Here is a 17,145-nt window from a genome sequence, read left to right on the forward strand (position 1 = left end):
ATGAAGGTATTTGAAGTAATACTCAAAATCACAATATCAAATATAAGTTTATTATATAAATGTTAACATTTTACCAAGAAATCTGCATGTCAAAGGATATCTATAAATAAGTTACAAGGGGTATAAATGAATGAATATTTCAACTTAATCATTACATTTGTTTCAAAAATATACTGTAATTCAATCCAGACTACTTAAATGAATGAAGGAATAAATACTGTACAGGTATACATTGACTCCCAAAGTACAACGTTTTGTAAATTGCTTAAAAAAAAGTGAGTAACTAGATATATTTCATATGTCACTATGATACATAATTAGGTAATTCTTAGAAAAATTTTGCTTCCATCCTTGTTTTCTTTCTTCCTTTATGGCTGCAGTCCAGTGAAAGAAGTTAGCATTTCACATTTTGTTTATTCACTCTGTGGAGAGGACAGGATGGAGCGAAACAGTATGGATCAGATGGAATATTGGTGGCATGACTTATCTGGATTACTGGGATATATCTTTAATAGTCCAAATTATATACTTACACGCATTGAGTCCAGTGGCTCCATGGCCCGCCGGTGTGCTTGTCCTGAGCCCGCACACAGAAGACATACCTCTTGGTTTTGACATTCACCACATACTTAGTTTCCTCAGTGGTCTTGTGCTACACAAGAGAAGAGGGGACACATCAAAGACAAAGAAGTGTGTCTAAAAAGAAATCAGCAAATACATTTTGACAATAGCTAATCTGATAAAAAAAAAAAAAAAACATCATGCATGTATTCATTACCATTATGTACTCTTCACTGTTACAGGAATGTCCGTTTTGGACCACCTTGACCTGGAACTGCAGGCTAAAGTAGCTGCAGGGCTTCTCCCAGGTGTCAGGGTAGTTCCAGCTGAAAATTTTCCCATCACTGGACTGCAGGTTAGGGAGTTTTGCCGGCGTCACTAAACAGGATGAGGAGGGAGAGGCATTAAGGTAGAGAAGTCAGAGCAGGGATACAGGACAGCGTTCATTCATAATGAAATCATGAACTCTTTTTGACTCAGACATTAAAACACTACGACTTACCAATGTCTCTCAGGTAGAACACCTTTGTGTACGCCTCTAGCCGAGAGTAGCTGTGTATGTAAACTTTGAGGGATATGCGGTGTTGTTCCTCCTCGTGTGGGCAGTTGACATCCTGGCAGTGAACCCCTGATCCATCAGCATCCAGCTCACAAGGTATCTTTTCTAAATTACTGTATTAAACAGAAACTGGTTGGGACAATACACTCTAGAGCAGGATACAGTATAATCCTTTGCCTCCTGATTAACTTTAGTAGGATGTGTGAGAAATCATTTTTTGTCCTCACCGTTCTGCCTTCACCAGGAGCACAGCAGCGCTGGATCTGGACTCTGTTCTTGTCCAGGTGCAGTGGAAGGAGCCTCTATAGTTCGGTGCTGAACAGTGGATGTGACCTGAATGAGAAGAAACACTGTTATCACTCTGAGTCTCTCCCTCTTTTTGTGTTCAATACTCTTATGAGCAACTTATGTCTATCTTTTGTGTCTGAGCTCTTCCCTTGAAGTTTCCAGCACTTACAGGTCATCAGTACATCACTGAAAGATTAATTTCAAGTATTTAATATAAGTACTGTGAACAACTACAGAGAAGATAACCGGCTTCACACCAGCCACTTCACTATATTTTATATTTTGCTCCATCAAATAAGGCACAAAAAAATACTGCCTTTCACAGCTTTCACAGATTCGTGTAATGTGTGAAAGTTGACAAAAGGCCTATGAAAACACTATTGTTAAGAAGCAACAGGTTTGATGTGTTTTTGAGAACTGCCAGCACTAACAATATGATGATGGGTGTGACATAATTCCTCCCCATTGTGTCAGCCTCGCTGTGGTTTGTGCTACAGTAATTATGTAAGTCATCTGGGTATTACCATAAATATAACAAAGACCACATGCTTTCCTTCTTTGCCTTCTCCTCATTTTGAATGTTCCTTTCTTTTTCATTCATTTTGGTCCCTTCATTGCAATTGTTGTGTCTCTGTGTCTCTTTTTTCCCTCTTTCTGTGTCTTCCCTTTGCTTACATCACTCTACCTCTGGTCCTCCTTTTATCTCATTTCTTTTTACACATGCCCTTCATCTTATCTTTTGAGTGTTGTCTGGTTTTGGATCACATCCCACTACCTCTGTCTGCCCCCCCCCATCTTATCTCCCTCTTCCACCAATCTTTCTTATCTCATCTATTCAGTGACATCTCTTCTGTCTTTTCCAGTGAAATACCTCATGCCAGATCCAATTACACAACAAATCTTTATCTTTCTCTATTTTTTTTTCTCCATGTGTGCCTTCTTTGTTCTTTCCCTCCTTCCTCACTTCTCTCTCTTATGGCACTCTTTCCATCCCCTCCCTCTATCTCTCTCTATCTTACCGTCTTCAGGGGATTTTTCTTTCAGTATGACAGTCCTGTTGTCCGGGTCTAGTTGGATCAGGATCATAGTGTGGTTGAGGTATGATCCGTCTGAACCGTGGTGACAAGTGTAGTTTCCACCATCCATCTCTTCCACCAGTATGTTGACCTGGTTCCCCTGCAGAGGTGGATTAAGGTCCATGCCTGAGACAGACAGACATGGGTCAAGTCATTTTTTTATTTACAACAACAATTGTCCTTGTTAACCTATAAAGCAGAGGAAAAAATATGATTTATATTTAAGATTTATTAGTATTAGTATCATAATGTACTGGTGTTTATGGTTGCGTATATGTACTGTATATTACATATTTTTGTATATATGTGTTTTCATCTTTATCCAGATGTGAATGTTCATGAGTCTCATTTACATGCTTTGTTTTTTTTTTTTACTTTTATTCTGTTTATAATGCTCCATATGTAGTTTATCTCACTTCTATGTGTTTTTATATACTTTGCTAATGCTGCTCATTACTGTTTTTATTATATGTATTGTATGTGTCAAATATTCTGTTTATAATGCTTTATATATAGTTTGTCTCACTACATTTTTATATATTCTGCTAATGCTGCTCATTACTGTTTTTATTTTATGTACAGCCCTTTGAGGCATACTTTGTGATATTGGGCTATAATACATTTTTTGACTTGATTTGGTAGTAGATGTAGTATCAGTAGTAGTAACAGCTGTATTACCGTTCTTCTTCCAAAACACAGGTTGGTTTTCATAATCTTCTAAGCAGGTCAGAGGAACGTTCACCCTGGTACCCAGACTATGAGGAACCCTCAGGACCAGAACTGGTTTAATCATAGACAAAACACACACACACACACACACACATTTGAATCAATATTTCTGTGAGGTGAGGAGACCAGTGGAAAGGAAGCATGATATTCAGTAAAGAGAGAGGTCGAGTTACTAACCATTATCCATTAGAGTCTCAATGTTTTCTTGGTGGCTGTTTGTGGTGGCGCAGCACAGTGCAGCATGCAGGACTATAAGGAGCAACGCATGCATCTGGAGGGAAAGATGATGAGTTAGTGTGGCTTTCTCAATAACACTAATTAACCAAGTTGTGCAGTAATAAAGCATTTTACCTGTTGTGTGGTAGTAAAAGTTTACTGCTGAGATAGAACTGTAACCAAACTTAGATGATTAATTTATAACCAGGCTTTAATTTAGGACTTGGAAACAGATTAAGTATTAAAAGTAACTAGTAATTACAGGGAAAAAAAATCTGTTTAGTATTGTGGAGAAAAAAACTATTTGGCTATTCAAGTAAAGCATGTATATAAGTAATTTCAGTACTTATTTTTACTTGCCACTTCTAAAGAAACTATAAGAAAATCCATTTATGTTGGATGAGAAAAATATCTTAAAATTCAAACACATTTGACTCACTACTTGTAGATATCACCTGGATGATCAATGATTTTTTCATACTAATAATCAGTCAATTTCTCTCAGTGAACTTAATAGGCTACTGTTAAAAACAGGTGTTAACCTCAATACATTTAAATAATAGACTGAACAAAGTGCTGGAGAAGAAAAAGAAAAACACAAGAGAGAGAAGAAAATGAGCATGAGTATAGTTGATCTTACCTTGACAACTGGACTTGATCTAAAATTTTCACAGCTGAAAGTTGACCTGATGAGATCAGAGAGGTGAGAGATATGAGAGCTCAGAGTGTGTGTTCAGTATGTCTGTATTTGAACTCACACACCATTATATATTTGTGACAGAAGCAGAAGCAGAAGGAGGAGAAAAAAGTCCCAACTTCAAAGGAACCGTGTGTGTGTGTGTGTGTGTGAGCTATAGCTTACCTGATCATCATCAACTCCAACAGATCAACATTATCCGTCACAATGATGATAAATTTTCAGTAAACCTGATTCCTGATCATCTTTTGTTAACTCAGTTATGAGGAAGATATAAAGTATTGTTCATATTATACTCCACGTCCATGATTGCGCAGCTACACTGACCAACAGAGAGAAAGAAACCTGTGATAGAAAATAGGGAACTGGACATGACAATGCAACAGGTACCTTGGAAAATGATCATGAAAATTTCTCAGGAACAAGAAAGCTGTCATCAGCGATGACTCCATAGAAGTGAAAAGGGAAATGGAGTCCCTGGACTGAAATAAAAGAAAAAAAAGGCCAGATCAATTGAAAAAATCACAATTAGTAATGTGAATCCCATAGATCATGTAAAAAAGACGCACCTTTATAAATGACACATTTGGGAAGTTACCTGTGGAGAGTACTATGATTTATCAGTTTTCATTATTAGTTTTTCTCCTACTAACCTTTAACTATGCCAATGGATCTGAAATGACAGCCAGTACCATTTCCTATAAGTAAACATCAAACCTAATTATAGTCATAGAGGTTCTTTCAATTCAACATTGCAATGTGTTGCGGTTTCACACAAACTCATATTTGTATTGAATCATATTTTCACTTGTACATTGCTCAGAGAGGGAGTACTATTTCCAATGCCTCTTTGCCCCACCATGAACACTTTCCAGCAAAGAAAACTTTAACACAACTTTAATACATCACATGATGCTGTCATACTAAAAAGACGTGACATTTTCTCGCTGGTGTGCGTGTCTCAGAACACAGAAAATGAAATTTTTATTGTAACCTGGGGCAGGTGTCACACGCAGAGTTATTTCCCGATAAAAGCCACTAACCTGTTTCAGATTGCAAGGTAATTGAGGATCGGATGCTGCCACACTGACCATATCTTATATCCACTTCCCTTCTGTGACACTCATGTGCAGTGTGACCTTTCACGTTTAGAAGCGAAGTGGCCATTGACTCTTCGTCTTCCTCTAAATCAATGAAAGCTTAGTTTACATGAGATTACGTGATTGACCAAAAGAAGAACCTGTGAGCTGGCAGACAGGTGGAAGTTCCTTCCTCATCCCATCACTGGCTGCATGACGTTTGTTTATTTGTTTCTCAAGCTGGGAATGCCAGCAGTACCTCTCTTTATCACAATGCTTACAGCAGTGCATCATGGGAATTTTTAATGTTTGGGTGGAATGAGTAGAGATTTAGAAGAAGGAAGTTGGAAAAACAGAAAGGAGGAAATCAATGGAAAAGGGAAGCTGTTCTGCTATAGGGCTAAATCAGCTGTGATATTGTTATGATATTAGCTTAATTTTTATATATCGGCATCAACAAGCAAGAAGTTATTAGACATTGCAGTTAAGAAATGCCAAAGATATTTTTTGAGAAATAGTGTTGCCATTACATAGTTTGTCCACCAGTGAGCACTGACAAGAAGTCCCTGCTCCTTTCCTGTTATGTCTTTATATTAAAAAAATATCAACCAATATATTGATGTCAGATTCTGTAAAGGAACATTTACTCACTTTCTTGCCAAGAGTGAGAGAAGATCGATATCAGTCTCATGCCTGAAAAAATCCAACCAGCATCTTTAAAGCTAACATTATGTGTTGGAACTGTTTCTTGGTCAGTCCAGTGACTTTCTTGAGTCTCTGCTAGTTGACTGTTGATAACAAGACTCCAGGAAATAGTTCCAGCACAAAACACATCCATCAAGCCATAACTTATCATTTTAACAATTTAGTTTGTGTATGAATTGAACCAACAACAAGATATAAAATATTAATTAGTGAGCTTTAGAGGTGCTAATAGGTGTACAGAGATTGGTATTGATCTTCTCATTTAAGTCCCCCCCCCCTCAAATGTCAAACTATTCCTTTAAACTCTCAACTATTGATACTGACCTCAAAAATACAGTCATGACTCTAATTAGAGCTCATGTCTTTCAGTCTCTCCTGCTCTGATCTGTTGTTTGAACCTGTCCACAATATGGATGGAAATCATGGTGTGAATAACAGTATGATATTGTTATAACACAATGAAAATTGTGATTTTGGAATGTGTGACATATTGCGAGAAAGTCACCTTAATACATCCTGATATTTGTAAATATCTCCTAAAATGGGCCAACTGCCTTAGTCCCTTCTTTATAGATCTGAGACCAGATGTTAAACAACTGCATAGTTTTAGCCTTTTTAACAATGATTATCAGCCATTGATTCAACTGCCATGAAAACCAGTGAGAAAAGGTATCGCAATTTTATCCCAAGACAACATATTGCCATGATTTTTTCCCACCTCTACTTCATGACATGAAAACATTCAAACAATTAGACAGAGATCAAGGAATAGAAACAATGATCAATTTTAATTAAAAACATTCTATTTTTAATCAAAATATGCAACTGTGTTTCTGATGCCCAGCCATTTGCCACATGAATAAGTGTGGTTGTGTCTTGATCATATATATATATATATATATGTATATATATATATGAACATCCACTCACGCACACACACACTTAGTCACACACACTCGCACACATAGGCTGACTACTTAATGTTTATTAAATGATTGCTCTGATTGTTCTGTGAAGCAGAGTGAAATAAAGTGTCTAATCCAGCGACATCCAGTCATGTGCCCTGACTGCAAACTCTTGACAGGAGGGAGGACACATCTGTTTGCTAACTAGAAATACCAACCTTTCTTTACAGCTGTTGGCATACTGACTTAATCCACAAGTGATGAGGGGTTTTTGATTTGATTCATTCACATATAATTAAAGACAACTGCCTGAATAACTGTCATTAGAGTGTTAAAGGTGCAGTGTGTAAGATTTAATGGCATCTAGCGGGACAGACTTGGCAGAAATGGAATAAAATATTCAGAAGTCTGTTTTAATTTGTGTATAATCCAATGAAAATAAGAATCGTGGCGTTTTTGTTAGCTTAGAATGAACCCTCTATAGGGCCTTTCACGAGTATCGTGGCCACCATAAGTTCTCCTACATGCTTGGAAGTCGAGGGGAAGGGGAGGGGTACTCAGTTGGTTATCTGAAACCTCACCGCTTGATGCCACTAAATCTTACACGCTGGTCCTTTTAACTATCTTTATTCATTTCTATCTGAATTGTCAGAGTGGAAAATGTTTGTAATGAAAATGTAAATATATATATATATATATATATATATATATATATATATATAACCCTGTAGCCTTACAAACAGATTTCTGCTGACCCAACGTTGCCAGAGAGCAGAACCTGAAAATGGAAACTGAAACACAGAAACATTCGAACAGCAGTGTTGCAAAGAAAAACCTTTAAGCCGTCCGACAAAGTTCTCGTTTTGTTGTTTGGTTTCCATAGGAACAGTTAAAAAGACTTCAAAAAGGTCAAAATTTCAACGTGTAAAACCAAAGGGAAGAGTCTTTTCTCAATTCACGAGTCCTTTTTCTCTGGCAGAACAAGCCAACCCCTGCCCAAACAAAGCCCTTCAAAAAACAACTGAGAAGAGAAGAGAACAAACCAAAAGAGAAAAGACAGAATCAACTTTCATTCTTTTTTTCTCCCTTGTTATCGTCCTTCTTTTATACTGCCAGCCCACTGGTATGCCCACCTCCAGGCTGCCAGGTTGGGGGCGCAGTTAATTCTCCACCGGTGTGGGCTCTTGCGGCAGTGCAGCCACTCCTTCCACTGCAACTGGCCCAAAGGCCTCTGGTGTATGTCCTGGTGTAGATACCGGCTCTGGCGGTGGCGGCTGGCTGAGGATGACTTGCACTACATAGTCCCTGGAGATGTTGAGTTGGTCCAAGCGCAGCCTGTCTGTCAGTGGCCGACCTGAGAAAAACCAGCGTTGGGTTGCGGCAGGCACGCCCTCCTGACTTTGCAGACGACGCTTCATCATGCCCACTGTGTCTGTGGAACGGACCGCCAGCCGGAGGTCACGACCCGTGGAGAGCCGCAGCCGAAGCTGGCACTCTCCTCCTGAGCCAGGGTCGCAGCCGCTGCCTGTGGACGGGTCTGCGGCCCCGGAGTCTGGATCTGAACCGTCAGGCTCATCAGAGCGCTCTTCAATCATGTTGACGGGAGGAGAGAGGCAGTAGACTGGCAGCTGGTATCGATTCCCCAGTTCATCGTAACATTCAGTCAGAGCTCCTGGAGGAAAAGGACAAAGGGTCAACTTACATTATTATTATAATTTTTCTTCTTTTTACAACAGTTTGTTTTCACAAATTGGGCCATCATTCCTATCAGTGGGTCTACTGGTGCCACAGAACATTAGCCTCAGTGAAACAACTCAGGTTACTTAAGGATTCAACTTCAACAGGAATGATTGAATCTAATGTTCTTACTGTAGCGATAATTCTTCTTAAATACTTCTTTTGTACTACACTACTTTCTCACCAAAGCCCCAGGAAATGCAATTTCATGTCATCATATGTAGAATTGAACTGAAAAGTATAAATGTAACTGTGCTGAGATGATAATAAAAGTCCTTGTTTCCTTGTATACTGCACACACTTTTTTTTAAATTTATTATTTATTATATATAGTCTCCATGTCATATTTTTAAAAAATGTGTTCCCTATTATATTTTCATTATCGCTTTCATAAACTGAAAGTCACATTTTGACATCAAACATAACCAAAACCTAAACCATAACTCATGATGCTGTAGTACAATAGAATGGAGAAATGAGAGTCAGTCCTAACAGAGGACAAAGACTGATGAACAATCAAACTGAAAACAGGAGAAAAGGAAATACTGTTTGTTTGTTGGAGTAACACATTAGAGGACATTATGTCACTGCTGACCAACTGAGAGTAAAGAGCTGATAGGGAAAGAGGGAAATAAGATGTAGAGAAGAGGTCATGGTATTCTGTAAACAGAAACTCAATACCTCAGTATTCGCTGGGGGGACCCCAGGGGTCCTCAAGGGGATTTCAGAAAGGTCCCCCCTCACAATACTTTAATGTTACTACTTGTCATACCTAAAAATACCAGGTAATTTTATTGTGGCAAATCACAAGGTTTGCTTGCCTCAGTTGTTTACCCTTCAAAATACTATATAATCCAAAAATCTTCCTAAGTGTTTGTCCTATGCATTGTTTTGTAAAATCAGTAATGACGGTGCCCTTCAGACATTCAGAACAAAATAATAATAAGACGAGGGTCAAAAATCCCCACAATAGCATGGGATGCTCCAAACTACATTCATTTTGTATAAACAATGATTAAAGAAGGTCACTGCACTGCTCTTGTGTTGTTTTATGACTTAAAATGAGACACGAGCCGCTTTAGAGAGACACTGAGTTTTGCGGTAAGCAAAACTGAGATGAGTCAGCAGACGCCCACAGGATGTTGCTCTACTCTCTAGATGACGGCTGCTGTGGTCAAGGTGAGGACACCGAGACAACACTAGGTCTCGGTGTCCTCACGACACGTTCTGCTATGGTTCCACCAGAGTCAATGTGTGAGTGAGAGAGTGAGTTAAAGACAGAAAGCTTGACTTACTTTGTTTCTAAAACTAAAATACGTAGTAATGTGGATAACAAGTGTACGGCAACTTTTAACAGTACTCAACAAAAGCCATTTGGTGTGAAAAGAACTCTAATTGATTCAACTCCAACAATATACTTCATCCATATTGTGAAAAAACTTTTCACAATATGTAGACAAACTCTTTCTACTTATGCAACCAAATAATGTGCTGGCATACCAACATAGTGAGATAACTGGTATGTTTTTAAGGCATTAAAACTCTCAGATTTTCTCTGGGACGCAGCCGAAATGTCGTCATGTGCAAATAAATCTGAGGATTCAGATTGTCCTCAGATATTTCAGCACACCTAACTGTATTCAAGGGTGTTAAACTGGTTTTAGACCAGTCAAATGACATATTTCACTTTTCATTTAACAATAAGATACCAGCAGAGACAGCTGAATATGTGGAAGCTTAACCTAACGTCACAAAAGACTAATATGTTAAACATGGTTCATTGACGATGTATAAACAGGATCTGGATATGAATCTCTGTGTCTGTATATCTCATTTGGTTATTACTTCTCCATTTGGCTCTAATATAGTGTTTATGTTTCAACTGCAGAATGCTAATGGATTGCAGGTGGTGCTAATGCCTTTGGTTGTGTGATTTCATTAAAAACTTCAGATAGATAAAAAGCCTTGAAAGGAGGGATAAGCCCAGTACTAAAGTAAAGAGATTTAATGTTAGAATCAAAGCAAGAAAACATTTGTTTATATGTATTTTTACACCCAAAATGTTGTTTGACTTGTTATGGTGGAAAACATAAGGCCTTGTAATGCCTAACAGTGAACAGGATGTTTTCATTTGTTAACCAACAGCTGATGCAAATGGCTCCCATTCTCTGCTTCAGAACAATCAAATGGAAAGCTGGAATACTGAGAAGAAAAACATGGCAACAAAAAACTAAAGAACAGGGAGACCAACCTTTACCTTAGCTCTAGTCTTAAATGCAACAGGGGTGTAGTATACAGCTGTGAGTGTTGAAAATATTAAAGCGATCTGGCTGTTTTTTGTACTGGAGTGCTGGATGAGTGAAACGGTGACATCAGGTCTGGGGAATCCACAGCTGCAGCTCAGCGGGATCTGATCTGACCTGGCCAAACTACTAAGAGGAAAGAAGCAGGACAAGACACCAACTAAGTTCACAAAAAGCCTGTTCTTTTGGTAACTGCTATGCTCAAATCTCATTTAGGTAAAGCTGTTTTGCATCTTTGACACCTTCAGATTTAGTTTCCCTATTGGCCCATTCATGGGATCATTCTGTCCACCTCTGGTTTCCTGCCCACCATTACAGCAGAGTAGTTCACCTGTAAACATGAATTGAAAGGTGCAGGCTACCATCTAGCCCCTCAGAGATAAGTACCCTGTGATAAACTGGAAATAAATGATAATCCAGAGTGAAGTTACCAGTGTTTTATTTATTGACTTAAAATAAACATGATACTGTGCCAGTGTGGTAAGGAATAACAGGTACATGATCCTAATATAAACATGTTTGCTGAGAATAAGTATTTAACTGGCACATTTAAACCACATTATCATATTTATTTTCACTGATACATAAAAAGCACACTTCTACACTGCCACCATCAGGACAAAACATATCAACGGATCCTGCTCAACCTCTGAAACTCACAACACCTACATTTAACAGGAAAAGCGACGACCTTTTCTCTCCTCAAGTGGGTCACGTGACTCCGAAGTGATATGAATTAGGTATGAAAGAGAATGACGCACATTCACAAATAGAAAGCCTGCTCAAGCAGTTAATAAGTATTGTGTGGGCTTCTTGAACTGGAGACATGTCAATTTTATTGATTTGTTCTATGTGAGTGTTCTCATGTGTTTCTGAAGATGCACTATCTTTGGTATACTTACGTGAGTGATTATGACGTTAAATCCTACTTTCAGAAAACCAAGGATAAGCCCCTTTCCATTTATTATTTATTGATTCCTTCTGCAGGATATACCTCCTAATAGATAAAGTCGAAACTCTAAAATGCTGTCATTGAGATTCACTTAGAGGTTCAGCATCTTTAACCCCTTTAACCCCCCTCTATACTCTACTACATTTGTGGTTTACTTCCTGTTAATGAAACCTCAGCAGATACTTAAAACTACAGAGGATGTATAAGACATTTCCTGGGGAAGCTTTATTACATCCTCTAGCTTCTAAACTCTTACTCTATTAATGTGACCTATTAATATTTGAGAGGTGACCCCCAGTGGTAAAGGCTGTTTTCTGGTGGCAAGAATGTATGTCATCACTCAGCACGGCCATTTCACAATTTTTGCTTTGCGCATTGAGGTCTTTCAGGGCCATAAATTAATTAGCTAGAGAGACATGGGGGATGTTGTGAAAATATCAACCAAAACCAGTCTGAAAAAATTTGAAGCGAGAATTTGGCTGCTTTGAGGCAACGAAATGTCTGTGCGGTTGCGGCGTCACACTTCATACTCTACATATCCACAACACGTACAGTAATGTCCGAAAGTCTGAGACCACCTTCCCATTGAGGTGAAAAGGGAAGTGGTCTCAGACTTTTGGACTCTATTGTACATCTAAGAGTTTTGACTGGAAATTGTTATGAACATACTGTACACAAACTACAGAAACTCCCAAGGTGGTTGGGTAGCAAAAACAGAGCTCAGAGATGCAGTCTGTCTGTGCAGGGCTTATGCACACTACTAGCTTTGTACATTTTAATATTATTGGTTGCTCATATGCATATCATAAGTTTCAGGCCTTTGCTTGATGTTTCTGAAAGTGCAATCGTGTCTCTTCCTGGATTTTTATTAACTCATCACGAAACAACCCTTTCCAAAATTTAAAATGAAAACTAAAAGTCTATAAAAATGAAAACAAACATAAAAACAGAACTGCAACCTCCAGTAGATTCAAATTCCAAAGAAATTCTAAACAGTTCAGTTTCAGTTTCTCTCAAGAGCATGGGAACAGGGAGTTGAAATTCCTAAGTTTGGTAATCACCAATTGCAATGTCCTACATAAAGTCCCCAGAGCTGATATTTCATGGAGAGGGAAACCCCCCCCCCCCCCCCAAAAACTATCTGCTAACTCTACCACTGTGAACATTGAGATGTGTGTTACCGTGCGGCAGTGTGATGCTGGCCCCGTCGAGGATGGCCTGAGCCAGCAGGTGGTCATTGCTCTCAAAGGCACTGGCCGCAGCCCGCAGCGCATCCCAGATCTCCTTCCGGCCCTCAAATGCTGGCGCTGTATCCCAGAACTCATCTCTCTTGCTGCGCAGCTGGCCTTCAGTCATCGGGTAGTCACTTTTCCATTTAGGCCGCTCTCTCTTCAGGGGCTGGTTACGCCCTAGAGCCACTGGGAAGGAGGATGAGAGAGAGGAAAGTAGAGATGGAGAGAAAAGAAAGATAGAGGAAGACAGGAAGGAGGGAGGGCAGATGAAGAAGAGAGAATCAGAAGTCAGGCAGTGGAAGGGAAATGGAGGGAGGTGAGAAAATAAAAATGAAAATTTTTTAGAGGAACAGAGTAGGGGTTTGAAGGAGAAGAAGTGTAGGGAAGAGAAAGTACACAGACATGGAGGAGGAATAACCAGAGGATAAAAAGAGAAGTAAGGATAAAGAGAAAATGAGAAAGAAGGAATGAGAAGTTAGGATCAGCAGTCTTTTAAGATTGCTGATGTAAACAAAAAAGCTCAGATGACAGTTTAAACATTATATAATAAAACAATATAAGACTGAGCAGAACTGACAGAAACGCTTCATCACTAAAACCAGTTAAAAGGTTATAGCTGTAGCATCTGACAGCGCTCCATCTGCAGCAGAATGGCTGATGAATAACACCATCTGGATCGCAATGGAAGGGGACGACAGGTACAGGACAGTGTGTGCACAAGTGTGTGTGTGTTTGTGTGTGCAACACAGAGACAGAGGAGAGGAGGATGACGGATCAAGGTATTGAGTTACACCTGCTGCTGGTACACATGTACTCTGGTGATCACACAGCACAGTCTGATAACACCAACCTTCAACTGACTGTTTGTAGTAAATAAGACCTCTAACTGGCTGACTGTCTATACTTGACTTTTACTTTATTTTGTAATGTATACAATGATATAATTTACCTGTTATACCAAGAGTTGCACAATTAAAAACGGATGATAAAGACATCAGAATATGGTACTTAGTCAGTAACACATAAGACAGGATATGTACATTGACAGTCATAGTGATCTGCCAGGAAGTCCTGCTTGAATTGCTGTGTATTTACTTGTATGTTACCGTCAATGTGATTGCTGGGCTGTATTCATACTTCTACATTAGCCTACTTTCTAGCTCATCTGTCTGCCCATAATTTACCTTTAAACGCCATAGCCCAGTTGGCTGTCTTTCAGTAATTCCCCAGAAATCCTTAGGGATGTACGTATGTGGGCCAGTTTGTGCAAAAAGACAGCTTTACACTAAAATATCATTATGCTTGAACCAGTTAAACCTAAGTTAAGACACCTGCTTTAGTGAAAACAGAGATGAATTCACATGTTTTCTGGTCTAATGGCCTCTGTCATCATGATCAAGCAAGGTGTCAAGTAACAGCTGCATCTGTTTTATCCGCAAAGCCTCTTGTTACTACACATGCTTTTTCACAAGGAGGGCATACAGTACAGGAAACCAGGCTATATCTCAGCATCTCTACTGTTAAGTGCTCAGTCTCTAACACCCCCCCCCCCCCAACTCAGCTCTATCTCTCAATCTGTTATTAAAATAACTCACTGGCCAGTGGCAGAACCCTTTTTCAGACCAGACAACTGCGAAACTACAGATCACAGTCGTCTACAGCACCTCAGATTGATAAAGATCCCGACAGAGCGGGCGTCCTGGTGGCCTTGGATAATAGTTAGAGAAAGATGCACACAATCTGGGACAGCCTGGGATGTTTTTGCATGACATAGCCCCCTCTCTTCCCCCCCCTGTTTCCTGTCAGTGTTCCCATGTAATAAACAGCAAAATTATGCCAGTTTGTATACCAGTTAGGGCTGCAACTAACTATTATCTTAATTACTGATTAATCTGCTGATTATTTTCTAGATTAACCGATTAGTTGTTTGGTCTATCAAATGTCAGAAAATGGTGAGAAATGCCATTTCCCAAAGCCCAAGATGCAACCTAAAATGTCTTGTTTTGTCCTGAACAAAAGTCGACAACCCAAAGATATTCAGTTTGCTATTACTGAGGACTAAAGAAACTAGAAAATATTTACATTTGAGAAGTCGGAACTAGAGAATTTGGGCATTTCGATTAAAAAAAAAAGAAAGAAAAAGACTAGATTATCAAAATAGTTTCACTTGATCTTGCAATCCAAGCTATTTTCAAAAGTTATTTAAAATAACTGATGTTCTCTAATAAAATAACCTTCTTTTAGCATTTTTCATTTCACAAAGCCACACTTTAAAGTGTCCCAGCTTCAGTTTCGATACCCCACAACGTTTGGCATCGCATGAAATTCTGTTTATAGCTCAATAAATAAACCTGATCTGCTTTTCTGTTCTCCGTTCCTGTTTTGCTCTGTTAACAGTCAATGGACAGGATGGTGCAGAAATATAACCGCAATCTAAGTTGCACTGTTAGAAAAAACACACACTTCCCTTTATCATAAAGCTGAACAACCCTTTAAGTTTTGACACCTCCTCCTCTCTCCCCTGCACTTTGCAGCACTTCAAAAGCTCCACCACTTCGCTTATGCAAACAGTCAATAAAAAAACACGACATGCATTAGTAACATTAAGCGCAGCGTGTCGTAAACTAGCGTTAACTTGTTAAGTAGAGTCAGGACATCATTTAAATCAGACTGTATGACTCCTGCGCGTCCACTTGCATGCCATCGCCGTCTGTGACCCATATTTGTTATGCAGAAAAGCTAGCAAGCTAACTAGGCTACGTTTTAGCCGGCTAGCTCAGTCAACAGCAAAGAACAAAGGGAGGCAGCGACGCACAGACAATATTTCCCACTTTGTAAAGTAGCGAGCAGACGAGGCGTCATTTCTCGCTTCGAGGCCCGCTGTGAGCAGGGGGGAGACCGGGGCGGGCTGCGGTGTATGTCCCTGGCTCTGTCTGGCTCGGAAATAAAAGGGAAGGGAAGCAGACCTCCAGCCAGGACAACATGCAGAGAGCCCAGAGGAAGCCCCCCTCCCCCTTCCACCCCCAAAAAAGCCAACCTTGTAGGCACTAAAAGACGTTAATAAGCCCCGTAAGTTACCTCCAGTTCCGTCCGAGTTCTCGTTTAAGCTGCCGGAGGAGTCGTGGTGGCTCCCGACACAGCCACCCATGGATGTTTCGGCAGAGCAGCCCGGGCTGGGTAGCTCACCCCCCGGCCCACAGCTAGAGCTACATCTACTAGCCCCCTCTCTCTCTCTTTTCGTCTCTCTCCTCCTCCCCCCCTCCCCTTCCCTTCTTTCTTTCCTTCCCTCCCGTCCTTTCCTTCCTCCTCGTTTCCTCCCTTTCTCCCTTCCTTTCCTCCTTCCTTGCTTCCTCCTCACTCGCGGGGCGCCGCCGGCATCATCATCCTTATCTGGTGAGGAAGGCGGAGAGAGAGAGAAAGAGAAAAAAAAGACAGCGAGGCTCACGTCGTTACAAGGTGACCGAAAGAGGAATTAAAGGGAGAAAGAGAGAGAGAGAGAAAAAAAAAGGGGGGGGGGGGGGTTACAAAGGAGTACACTGTAAAAAAAAAAAAAAAAAAGAAAAGAAAAGAAAAAAGGATGCTGTCTCCTTTGGGTTCAGTTTGCTTTGGACTGTGTTGATGATAATGTGTTTTGACACGTGCCATCATGTTTTGTGAGAAGCTGTTTCCTGTCCTGAAGAAGACATCACATCACTTATCCTCCTATCCTTGAATGACAAGGAAGCCCAGATTTTACAACATAGAGTGAAATGTAGTTATTATTTCTATTGGTGTTCTATTTGTTTCTACTCCATACTTAAACCTCAGGATTTCAGTGGTTAGACTATCGGTAGTTTTAATGGTTCAAACAAACAGGCTTTAAATTTATTGAAGCTAAAGATCAGATTTTACAGCAAGGTAGTGAAGGGTAGTTATTGTGCTATTCTATTCTATTCTATTATATTCTATTCTAGTCTAGTCTAGTCTAGGCTAGTCTAGTCTAGTCTAGTCTCTTTTGCATAGAAGGCTTTCATCGATGGGGCAATATTTTTAGGTTGGTTTTAGGTTGATCTGATTTTGAAAAATAGAGTTAAATGTGAAGTTATTCTATTCTATTCTATTCTATT

The 17,145-nt window shown here is 39.7% G+C and overlaps 2 protein-coding genes across 4 annotated transcripts; both read right to left on the bottom strand.

Annotated features, from left to right (window-relative positions):
* Positions 1-30: 30 nt before the first annotated feature.
* il12bb (interleukin 12B, b) lies at positions 31-4,168 on the bottom strand. Of its 2 annotated transcripts, XM_044370898.1 has the most exons (9): positions 4,070-4,168; positions 3,391-3,484; positions 3,163-3,264; positions 2,428-2,610; positions 1,348-1,453; positions 1,064-1,233; positions 779-939; positions 534-652; positions 31-422 (listed from the first exon to the last, which is right to left on the bottom strand). In XM_044370898.1, the coding sequence occupies exons 2-9, from the start codon at positions 3,482-3,484 to the stop codon at positions 395-397; spliced, it is 963 nt and encodes a 320-aa protein (XP_044226833.1). In that variant the 5' UTR covers positions 4,070-4,168; the 3' UTR covers positions 31-394. The 2 variants fall into 2 exon arrangements, with proteins under 2 accessions (XP_044226833.1, XP_044226832.1); XM_044370897.1 differs by lacking the exon at positions 4,070-4,168 and having other exon boundaries at positions 3,391-3,748.
* A 2,712-nt stretch (positions 4,169-6,880) lies between these two features.
* On the bottom strand, positions 6,881-16,288 carry ubtd2 (ubiquitin domain containing 2). Of its 2 annotated transcripts, none has more exons than XM_044371274.1 (3): positions 16,118-16,288; positions 12,989-13,225; positions 6,881-8,487 (listed from the first exon to the last, which is right to left on the bottom strand). In XM_044371274.1, the coding sequence occupies exons 1-3, from the start codon at positions 16,185-16,187 to the stop codon at positions 7,976-7,978; spliced, it is 819 nt and encodes a 272-aa protein (XP_044227209.1). In that variant the 5' UTR covers positions 16,188-16,288; the 3' UTR covers positions 6,881-7,975. The 2 variants fall into 2 exon arrangements, with proteins under 2 accessions (XP_044227209.1, XP_044227208.1); XM_044371273.1 differs by lacking the exon at positions 16,118-16,288 and adding an exon at positions 15,871-15,974.
* Positions 16,289-17,145: the final 857 nt, after the last annotated feature.

Source organism: Thunnus albacares, chromosome 13 (genome assembly GCF_914725855.1).
Source record: "Thunnus albacares chromosome 13, fThuAlb1.1, whole genome shotgun sequence".
Lineage (NCBI taxonomy): Eukaryota > Metazoa > Chordata > Actinopteri > Scombriformes > Scombridae > Thunnus > Thunnus albacares.